General features: G+C 38.7%; 1 protein-coding gene across 2 annotated transcripts in view; it reads left to right on the top strand.

The window, feature by feature from the left end:
- The first annotated feature begins 1,876 nt into the window (after positions 1 to 1,876).
- The window catches only part of rabgap1l (RAB GTPase activating protein 1-like), a 132,309-nt gene continuing 122,132 nt past the window's right edge, over positions 1,877 to 12,053 (top strand). Inside the window, exons 1-7 of one of the 2 annotated variants that reach the window (XM_089000308.1) lie at positions 1,958 to 1,973; positions 5,287 to 5,416; positions 6,278 to 6,492; positions 7,214 to 7,397; positions 7,826 to 8,039; positions 9,225 to 9,399; positions 11,285 to 11,442. In XM_089000308.1, coding sequence (XP_088856434.1) covers positions 6,355 to 6,492; positions 7,214 to 7,397; positions 7,826 to 8,039; positions 9,225 to 9,399; positions 11,285 to 11,442 — 869 coding nt within the window. In that variant the 5' untranslated portion in view covers positions 1,958 to 1,973; positions 5,287 to 5,416; positions 6,278 to 6,354. Of the gene's footprint in view, positions 1,974 to 5,286; positions 5,417 to 6,277; positions 6,493 to 7,213; positions 7,398 to 7,825; positions 8,040 to 9,224; positions 9,400 to 11,284; positions 11,443 to 12,053 lie in introns of both variants that reach the window. The other variant, XM_089000307.1, reaches the window with a different exon arrangement.

Genomic DNA, 12,053 nt, shown 5'->3' with positions numbered 1-12,053 from the left:
CAGTTAAAGCCACGTGATTGGTCAAGAACGCAGCATTGAGGGGAGGTGGTTTAAACATTAAAAAGACAGACAGATGACAGTGAGAGAGTTTCAACCTTGATAGTTCAAAGGCAGAGTGTAGCCTGCAAGGTTAAAATATCCCATCAATCAGGCTCCACAAACAACCCGCACAAGCCATCTGTACGCTTGATGCAAAAAGCTATCAACCCAGCTAAACAGAACACAACTGATGAGGAACTAGATAAAATTATCACAGAGAAAGCACCTACAGGGGATCATTCCCCAAGATGGTGAAAGAAGAAGGTTATGTTCCTCATCAAGTGTTTAATGCTAATGAAACCGGCCACTCCATTACATCAAGCCATCAACGACCATCACAAAGGTAAATAAAACGACTTTAGTATAGAGTATTTCTTTAATTATAATACCATAGCACATTTATTAGACATAAAATAAGGTATATTTTGTGTAGTTTTAAGGCTTAGAAAATTAAAAAGTAGAAAATTATGTTTTATGGGGACCTGGGAACGGATTATTCTCAATTTAATGGTTTCCTATGGGAAATAATTTTTTGGGATACACACTTTTCGCCTTACTCTCTCTGGGAACCAATTAAATTTGTAAGCCAAGGTATCACTGTATTTTCTTTGTGAGCAACAATGTCGCTGTGATCGTCCTGAGTATTGAATTTGTTGATTATTGTTGTCAGAGTCCACAACCTTTTAGATTCTTTTTTTGTGTAAAATCACACAATTGGTAATAGCAATGTCATGTTTACATACCCCGTCATACCTTGATGCAAAAAAATGTTTACTTTGTGTGAGTGATGGTAAATAAATGTATAAAGTTACGTGACATGCGTATAAAAGTACATACACAAAGTCAGGGGAAAATGTTTTTGTTACAAAGAATCATTTTGTCACTTGAATTATCTACTAAATTATGAAGCTACTCGTTAATCCAACAAAAGCATATTTTTAACTGTTGATAGAGAAATCAACATACATATGATCAGTAACATGCGACAGTTATACATTTTGACAAATAAAGATTTGTCATTCATTCAAAGGATGTTTGCGATTAGTTTTCTGTTAGTTGTGTTACTGACAACAGCTTTGGTTTGTGACAATTTCCTCTAAAATATTCTACATTAAAATTAATGCAAATGGATGTGTGGTGTAAGCATGTAAAAACAAAAATTAGCATTTTTATCATTACCTGATTAAAATCTGAATTGTATTTATGAATTATTGTAGTGCATACATCTTATGAAATAACTTTCTTCTACTTTTGTTTTACAAGCTTTTTAAGTTTGAGATGCAAATGAACTTTCCTAGCCTTTTTTTGCACTGATTCATAATGATTGCATAAGAACAATCAAATGCGTAAAAGGGTAATCTATTTAGTATTATTCTTTACGGATTAAGGGTTAGGTTAATCACTGGTTGAATTATTTTATGGGATAGATAGATAGATAGATAGATAGATAGATAGATAGATAGATAGATAGATAGATAGATAGATAGATAGATAGATAGATAGATAGATAGATAGATAGATAGATAGATAGATAGATAGATAGATAGATAGATAGATAGATAGATAGATAGATAGATAGATAGATAGATAGATAGATAGATAGATAGATAATTTCAACAATTTATAATTCGCGGGTATGTCTCCAATTTACACAAGCGTAAATTGAAGTCCCACCGAGATCATAAAGGCAGAGCACATTAAGTTAAAAAGTATATAACACCAACTGTACATTTTCTAAATAATTATGTCTATAGTATTTTAAATTTGACGTTCACATTTTAACTCGAGTGCACATGCGCAACAGCCCCATGATCCCAGTCACCTAACAACAGGAAAGTGTGCATTTGGCCCATGGAGTGAGGCATCCTGTCTACACGCACGATCTTCGGCAAAGTCTTGACAGCTAACAGGCAACTCCTCATCGCTTCAAGCAAGTAAGTTGACAGCTTGTTTATCAACAAATGTGCATATATTCAAAGACTGCGTGACGTTTTAGCTCATTAAACGTTTTGACTTCCTTTTTTGTTTTCTTTCTGGAGGACGGTTTGGGTTTTGCTATGATGTCTGTGACTCCTCAAAAAAAGGAGCCAATGTTTTGGACTTCGAACTGGTTTGCGTTAGCGAAACATTAGCTTTCGACGTAAGCTAGCAACCCATCAGCCTGGCACTGGTTGCAACTTCCTGATTAACCTGTACTCACCTGTCCTTTCACACTGCAAATCTGCAGCTTTCATACGGATCTAGATCTGGCACTCTTGCACTGAGAAATACTAATTTGCGGAGGTATCTTCTCGATCGCTAATTTTGCATTGTTTACATTCTGAACTCGAGAAGTATGGTCCTGATTGATCTGTATTGAGTCTACTTGATTATCGCATTTTAATTCCATCTTCTAATTGTGTTGCTGCTGATCATTCCGATGATAATGGTGGCGACGAAAAAGACGATGAAGATGATGCAAAGAGAAGCTTCGTCAATGATTGCAGACAAGAATGGATTAACACATTTACTAATGAGGCAAAGCAAACCATGGATTTATAGTTTGATTCGTTCACTTAACCAACGTGTCAGAATATATAATACTGTTAACAATAGTTTATCACACTATAAATGTTGAAAACGTTTTCTAACTAACTTTTCTGACTTCATCGATGAACAGGTTTCTTCAGCCGTCATCTGTACTTCTTTACATAGCAGAGTCCGGCACCGCCACGTCTGGACAGTAGGGATATATATAGGGCCGAAACTACCAGCTAGACTTTAGTTCGCTGAAGAAGCATCTTGGATAAGAAACGAAACGTCCGACACCTTCAAAGAACTACAGATGACGGCTGAAGAAACCTTTTGATCGATGGACCACTCCTATCCGACTGAGAGCTGACTTCATTCATTCAACCCATCCTTTTTTTGATACGCTTATCATTACAATGCACGTGGGTATCTCCTCTAGAAGTAGGCGTTGTCCACCCTGAACTATTGCAGCACACACATTAACGAACAACCATTCGTACTCACGACCACACCTCGGCCAATTTAATGTTTTACGTTAACCTGCCATGCATGTTTTTGGAATCTGGGAGAAAACCAGAGTACCCGCAGAAAAGCCTCACTGGCATGAGAGAATATGCAAAGTCCATACAGGAAGGCTTGAGCCGGAATTGAACCTTAGACCTCTACACATTGAGCCGGATGTGCTTACCAGTCAATCATCGTGCCACCTTTCCTGACTTCCATAGTTATGACACAGAAAAACTATTTAATGTTGCATGTTTATATATAGATTATATTTTGTGCAATTTATTTTAAAATGAGGAGCACACTGGTAGAACAAATTTATTAACTTCTATTTACCATGGTATGGTGCTCTGTCATTTGATGACATGCGGGATACAGTATCTGCTCGCACTTGTATTAATGTACCTCACATTAATACAAATCCATGCAGATATTGTGTCCTGCCTCAATGCAGAATACAGGTTGCAACAACAATGTTTTCCATTTACTGTAGGTTGATACAGAGGAATGCAAAGTAACCACACCACGAGTATTTTTGATACTTAAAATTTCAATCAAACTTATTTCCAGCTGGAGTTCGGGCAACAAGCCAACACCCTCCTGTGATAGGCTCCAGCTTTCATATGACACAAATGAGAACAAGCGCTCTTGAAAATGGATGAATGAATTTGTCATGTCTCCATCCGATTTCCTGTTTCTGAACTTACGTGTTGGGATAGGCACTCCTTATGTACTGTCTAAAACACGCACACACACCCTCGCTGATGCAATGTTTCTTGTTAGTTCAGTGTATTTTGAGATTGAGTCGTTGCCTAGCTTCAAAAAATTGTGTACCACACAGTGTTTCCACTTACATCAAGTAGAGGTTTGGTTGCAATGTTGCGAGCTGTGCTAGCGGAGCAAATGAAGGCTTCTCATGACATAAACCCTCATCTCCCAGTTTAGTTCAGTTGTGCCAATGTACTTTGTAGGGAGAATGATGACTGCATTCCGTTTGCAAATAGCTCCCATTATCATCATCACACCGCATCGCAGATAAATCATTCAGTATTTTAACAAAAACAAATTCTACAAGATAAAGAGAGGGAGACTTCGCAGTAGATTTATATTCTTGGAATGAGCAGAACATTGATATGGTATAAACTGCCACATCAACGTTGGGTTGTGTATATTCATGTCAAAACAACAAATGTATCCTTTTCACCAGAAGTGCAAAAAATGTACTTTATATATACAGTGATACCTCAGCTCACAAACTTAATTGGTTCCCAGAAAGTGTGTGTAAGGCGAACAGTTCGTCTGCTGAACATTTATTTCCCATAAGAAACCATTAAAATGAGAATAATCCATTCCCAGGTCCCCATAAAAATAAATTTCTACTAAATAAGCCTGAAAACGACACAACATATACATTATTTTATGTATAATACATGTGCTATGTATTGTAATTAAATAAATAAACTTGAGTTTATAATAAAGCCGTTTTATTTACCTTTGTGATGGTCATTGATGTAGTTGCCTCTGATGATAACCGAGTGAAGTTGCCGTGCTTTCTCTGCGATAATACCCTCACTCACACTGTCCCCTGATAGCTTCTTTTTGTTTATCAAAATCAACAGTTTTTCAATCACTTCTATTGCCTGAGACTGTTGCTTAGACAACACAATTCCCCCTTAGCCACACACACCCTCTTAATAGCTTCCATGTTCTTAAGGATGTTAGCAATGGTCTATTTATCGTACTGGTACTGGGACGCTAAGTCACACAAATGCACTCCTTGTTCGTGTTTTTCGATGATCTCCTTCTTCTGCTTGACCGTAATTTTCTTTTGTGTCTTCTTCGGCTTAACACTAGCCTGTAGTGGGGTCTTTTTCGGTCCCATAAGAGCAAAAGTACTCCACTCAATAACAAACCACGTCCGCACTCAAAGAAAGGGGGTGTGGAAAAGTAGTCCGTAAAATATTTCACATTTTCCCAACATTTGCTGTTGCGATCTGCATTCCTCATCTGGTTAGATTCTCCATGCCAGCCCCTTCAGTTTGTGATCCATTAATCGCCTGGATTGTTCATGCCACTTGCTATAATTCAGTAAGTATGATTGGAGCACATGATGCAGTTGCTGTCCTTCTGTTGGTATGACTGTCTGAAAAATCAATCGTCACGGTGTACGTAAATAAAATCATGTGTCTGGAATGAATGAAAACAAACTCCTATGTGTTGTCTCTTATCCAGATAGGAATTGCCGTCCAAATAGCAGCAAATTCCTTCAATGCAGCACGTGTAGGACAGCTTGAGCCATCTCTACTACTTACCTCATTAAGAGTGTCACATTGTCCTGATTACACTGTACATGTGTAACCAGGTTTGTGGTATTATTTTATCACAATATTTTCCCCACTGTATTCATCATATTATGCCACACTGTTAAACAACATAGAGGGGAAAAAAATAACAATGACCCATATCCAGCCAACTGAAGAAGCCCACTCACCCTGAAGTTCTGTGTTTATGATATGACCCAACATTTTTTTAATGTAGTTCTGCTTTTGTACTTTTACTCTGGGTGTCTGTCTGTCTATCCTTCTAGCTAGCTACCTAGCTAGCTACCTACCTATCTACCTCTCCAACTAGCTACCTAACTAGCTACCTACCGAGCTAGCTACCTATATACCTATCCAACTAGCCTCCTAGCTACCTAAAGACCTAGCTAACTAACTATCTATCTATCCAACTAGCTACCTATCTAGCTACCTATCTAGTATCTATGCATCTTTCATTCCTTTCATCACTTTGCTGCTGTGAAATGTAAATTTCTCCACTGTGAGACTAATAAAGGCATATCCAATCCAATCCAATCCAACTAGCTACCTACCTATCTAGCTAACTATCTACCTATATAACTTGCTACCTACCTAGCTAGCTACCTATATACTTATTCAACTAGCTACCTCGCTAGCTCCCTACCTACCTAACTAGCTACCTACCTACCTACCTAGCTAGCTACCTAGATCGCTACCTAGATTGCTACATATCTACCTATCCAACTACCTACCTAGCTATCTACCTATCCAACAATCCAACTATCTAACTAGCTAGATAGCTATATAGCTAGCAAACAACACACATTTATATGTATATACATTTATGCTGTTTCGTTTCAGAAGTGCCACATGTAGCAAGACCTTTAAGTTGAAACTGTAACACAGGCTTCTTTTCTACCCAGAACAAGCGGGACTGGGGAGGAGAGGGGAGAGATTCAACTCAGCTCCCTCCTGCACTTCCTGGGAAGAAGACTCAGCTATGGATGACGGCTCCTCTTTGCACAAAGTCAGCAGTTCCACAGAGTCTGTGGCCACGGTCACCAGTGAGGAGTTTGTTCTGGTACAGCACAATGCTAATGGATCACCGCAAGCCTCGGAGGGAAAACCGAAGCTCAAGGTCAGAACCACATCCCACCATATAGATAAGACTAACAGCATCAATACATGATCCTCTTGGCCATATGAATTAGCTTTTTCAAAATACTCTTTTGGCAAGCGTACTGGATGCTGCTGACAATATTTGCTTTGGCAAAAAGTTAAATCATGATCATGGAGCAGGTAAAACACTGTCAACCCTGTCTTAGATTTCAATTGTATTTTAGAACTAGCCAAAGATGTCAAAAAGATGCTTGATTTATTTATTTTTTTAAGATGGTTTTATCTTTGTTCAATTTGTATTTTGACTTTCTACACATCATCTACACTCGTTTCATCTTTGTGCTCTGAACCCGAATCCCCCACAAAAGTGGAAAATTGTGTATAATAGCATTAAGAAATTGAGGACAAGATGAGTCATGATACTTTCCTCAACCCTTATTCGTCCCACAATGGGTACATTTGGAATTTTGGATTGGTCAACGATTTCCCCTCAAAATATTATCAGTGTAAAATGTCAACTGTTTGATAGTTATGAGACGCCTAAATAAACGTCTAGTGGATTCATCTAAGTATCAATCCTGCTTGTCCTTATTGAAGATTATTGAAAGGCGCTTAGAAATTAAATGTATTATTATTATTAATATTATTATTACAATCCGGCAACCTCTTTCCTCTTCTATGTCGATCTCCATGTGTCTCTACTGCCTATACTTCAACTTTCATGTTACTTCCTCCACCAGACGTCTTGGAATGGTAGTGAGCAGTTGGAGAAAGCAATGGAGGAGGTACTAGATGATGCTGATAATAATGATGATAATGAGGATGACGAAGACGATGAGGAAGTGAAGGTGGAGAAGAGTAGTGTGGAAAAGATGGAAAAGCACATCTACCCAGAAGTTCAGGTCCTGCAGCGCCAACCATCAGGTAGTATTCTGTTGCAAACCACACAAGTGTCATGGTTTCTGATTAAAAAAAAATGACTGCACCGGTCTGCTGCTTCCCTACTGCTGAGTGAACTGAAAGGAAACGGTTAAAGTCGTATCATATAAAAGTCAGCCAGCAGTGGAAGTCCTTCTTCTGTGCTCATTGTTCTGCTTCCTGTTTGCAAAGTTTTACAGAACTGCTCGAACATCCTGTGCCATTCTGTCGTCTTTTTTTCACCTTGATATTTTCACCATTTGTTTTCATCTGTTGCCTGCTATTTCTTCATTAAACCACAAGTGTTTAGTTAAAATAGAAAATGGCTCTTTGTTACCATCAGAGTACCGTAACCCCATTTATGATGAACCTTATATTTGTCAGTCAAAATGAGAGTAAGTCAGATCAGTACTAAAAAATACGTCTGCCATCAGAGGTATCATCACCCTGTCCAGCACCGGCGAGCCCCACGACTCAAGAGGAAGACAGCGTGCAATTCAACAAGCTGTCCTACTTGGGCTGCACTTGGGTCAAAGCTCCTCGTAATGAAGCTGAGGCACAGAGGGCAATGGCGACCTTGCGGGCTGAGAGTGCCATCCCGATCCCCATCACCCTGCATGTACCTTGTGGACCGGAGGGCTCCGTGAGGTAACCCATTTTGTCATAGAAAATTGACTCCAGTCACAAATACTTTTCTTTTTTTTCGGTTTATTTCTCGTTGGCAGGAAATACAAAAAAATAGGCCATGGATTTCCGCTGTACTTTGTGAATGGATCAAGAAATCAGATTGTTTTGGATTGATGTTTGTTATCAATCAGAAACATTTGGCATGTTCTTTAAGATTCAATTGAATTAATCTTAACTCATTCACTGCCTGATGTACAAAAATGTGTTCACTCCAGTACCAGGTTTTTTGTCATTATCAGTCACTTAAATGGATCCACAGAATGTTAAGTTTTAGGACTACTTAGACATTCAGTGCAGTGTTAGAAACATAGACTCTCTTCTTTCATCAGAAAAAAGAGGTAATTCCTCAATTAAATAGGTCTGGTGTTATGTGAGCTTGAAATGAGGGCAACTGTCCAAAATACAGTAAAGTCTCGTTATATCGATATTCAAGGGAGTCCGAAAAAATATCGATATAACCGGGACGATCGATATATCCGACCCTGTTTGCATGTAATTTTCTCCGTGCGTGCATAGAAATAGTATCGATATAACATGGACTATCGATATATCCGATATCGATATAACGAGACTTTACTGTACATAGCAATACTTACATATTGGTTTATATAGGGCTTTAACAACAGCTGAATCTGGAACAAAATGCTAACATGGAAAAATGTAAATTTCTCCACTGTGAGACTAATAAAGGCATATCCAATCCAATCCAAAAAAAGGGGAAATGCTGCCCCCTTGTGGAGGGGAAAATGCCAGAGATGTGGCCAGCGCTTTATCGGCACCCCAGCAAGAAAAAAACAAAACCCGAACAAATCCGGGAATGGCGATCTACGTCATATTTTGAATTCCCAAATAAATCAGTGAATGGCAGTGAATGAGTTAACGGATTAATCGCCAAATAATCAATTGTCAGATTAATCGCAAATGTTATTTTCAATTTATTGTTTCGATTTAATATTGCCCAAATCTTTCAAATTTCTAATTCTCAACAGTTGATATTCTCTGATTTCTCTCATTCATCTTTTCCGACATGGAATTTGAGTGACAATGACAAAAACCCTGGCACTGAAATGAACACGTTTGCACATTGCCTAGCAGTGAATTTTTTAAGTCTTCTTTGAAAATGACCCTCTTCATAACTTTCTACAGAGTTGTGGACCAGGCTTCAGGTACAGAGATTTGCACCTTCCCCATATACAAGGTCCTTTTTTGTGCTCGTGGGCGAGATGACTCTGTGGAAAGTGACTGCTTTTGCTTCACTGAGAGTTATCGAAGCTCTGAAGACTTCCAAATTCACGTCTTCTCCTGCCACATAAAGGAAGCGGTAAGGTGGATTTACACACGCACTGCAGACAAGTGCTCTTTTTCTCACTTCACAAAATGTATATACACTGATACCTCGGTTTACGAACCCCTTGGCTTACGAAGTTTTTTGTTTACGAACCTTACATTTATGAAAATTTTACCTTGGCATACGAACTATTTTTCGGGATACACACGGAGCTGCCACAATGAGTGATGTGTCGTTCGCGAACGAGGCTGTTCTGCTAACAAGAAAATGGTGGCCGACTGTTTTGTCCTCTATTCCCCACCCTCAGTCTTCGGTTAAAGCCACGTGATTGGTCAAGAACGCAGCAGTGAGGGCGTGGGTGTTAAAGACAGAGAAAGAGTGAGGCCGTTCTCCCAAAAACAAAATGGCGTCTTCGGTTAAAGCCACGTGATTGATCAAGAACGCAGCAGTGAGTGGCGATAAACATTAAACAGAGACATGCAGACGACAGAGAGAGATTGAGAAAACACACACACGAAAGGGAGACGACAGAGCTTGAAACAAAAAAACAAAATTGAAAAAAAAAGTGAAATGGTGAAAAAACGGATAGAAAACAGTGAAATTTGGACTCTTTTCAACTTTGATAGTTCAAAAGCAGAGATTAGACTGGAAGGTTAAAATATCCCATCAATCAGGCTCCACAAATAACCCGCACAAGCCATCTGTACACATGATGCAAAAAGCTATCAACTCGGCTAAACAAAACACAATTGATGAGGAAAAAGGTAAAATTATCGCAGACGAAGCACCTCCAAGGGATCATTCCGCAAGATGGTGAAAGAAGAAGGCTACTTTCCTCATTAAGTGTTTAATGCTAATGAAACCGCACACTCCATTCTATCAATAATCACAATCACAAAGGCGGCTAGATGGATGCATGGCTTGATGAGCAATTGAAGCAGATTTATTTGGGACAGGAGTGATGAGATGCTACATCATCGTCAATGGATGCTACAGCTGTGTGTTTGCTTTCAACATTTAGCTGTAGTTGACGTGCACATTCCACCATGATGTCCCTGATCCACTGGTGGAAGGACGCTTTGATCCTCTCCTCTTTCATCTAGAACTGCTTCATGTAACAAAGAGGGTACAGAAAGTGCTTAAGAATGAATGACTCTCTTTGTCTTTGTGTAGTCATTTTGTGTTTATGTTGTCATATTATTTATTTAGTTTTTTTTGGGCTTTTGACTTCAAGACGGCGCCGCGCGAGTGGCTGCCTTTCCAGCAGCTTCTGCATTTTGTTTTTTTCTACTTTCATTCCTTTCATCACTTTGCTGCTGTGAAATGTAAATTTCTCCACTTCAAGACTAATAAAGGCAAATCCAAATCCAATCCAAAACATCTTTTTTGTACAGTTTATTTCTTTAATTATAATACCATAGCACATTTATTAGACATAAAATAAGGTATATTTTGTGTAGTTTTAGGACTTAGAAAGTTAGAAAGTAGAAAATTATGTTTTAAGGGGAACTCGGAACGGATTATTCTCATTTTAATGGTTTCCTTTCGGACATTAATTTTTAGGATACACACTTTTCGCCTAACACACTCTGTCTGGGAATCAATTAAATTCGTAAGCCAAGGTATCACGGTACTGAGGTTCTAATTGAGCAAGAGTTTGCACATTTATTTAGGTGATAAACTCACTTAATCCAAGATAATACATGGAGCTGGTCATCTCCCACTTCTTGATTATGCTTTTTCTTTCTCCACTCTGGCCCTTTTTGCTATCCTCTGCTTTACGTCGTTCTCTTCGTAAGGGCCTTTGTCTTCCTCACCAACTCACGTCCTCCTCTTACTTTTATTAATTGGTGTTTTTATATTTGAGTCCAAATGATGTTAATTAGGTTGTGATCTACTCTTCTCTTTTTCAATGTAGGTCAGTCGAATCTTGTATAGCTTCTCGACAGCCTTTCGCCGCTCTTCACGGCCAACCGATGTCAGAGACACACCGCTGTTGAGTCCTTTTGATAGTGACCTCTTCATTTTTACAGTCTCTCTGGAGATTAAGGAAGACGATGGCAAGGGCAACTTCAGGTATTTTTGGCAATACATAGAGTAAAAATTAATACATTTCAAATATATGTTAAAACCGACTAAATGTTATCAGGCTTGAAAGTGTAAGCATTCACCATGACAACATGCTGAGAAATGTAAATTTCTCCACTGTGAGCCTAATAAAGGCATATCCAATCCAATAATTCTGCCGTACAAGCTTAAAGGACAACCGCCGTCACTTTTTTGTTTTTTAACTGACACCAGATAAACGTTTTATGGCATCTAAAATACCCAAAACATGCAGTATGATATTTTTAGTCAAATGCAAAACACCAATCAAAATGACTTAAAGTGTCCAAAATCTGCAAAAAATTGAGCTGCGAATTGGGCATTTTCAGAAAGTCCCGCCCCCAGTTCATGACGTCACGCCAAGACGTCTTGCATTGCTTGTGAATCAAAACAATGGCTTCAGATTCGGAGAATATGCTTTCTTGTTAAACATTCGGTTATGAATAGGATTCAAATAGTCCTGATGAGCAAAGCATAACTTTGCTGCTGTGAAATGTAAATTTCTCCACTGCGAGACTAATAAAGGCAAATCCAATCCAATCCATACATGTTTGCAATCGATTAAATAATTTATTTGGGCC

Source organism: Hippocampus bargibanti, linkage group LG07 (genome assembly GCF_051943395.1).
Source record: "Hippocampus bargibanti isolate YZ-2025 linkage group LG07, ASM5194339v1, whole genome shotgun sequence".
Taxonomy (NCBI): Eukaryota; Metazoa; Chordata; class Actinopteri; order Syngnathiformes; family Syngnathidae; genus Hippocampus; species Hippocampus bargibanti.
This window is presented reverse-complemented; position numbering and strand designations above follow the sequence as displayed.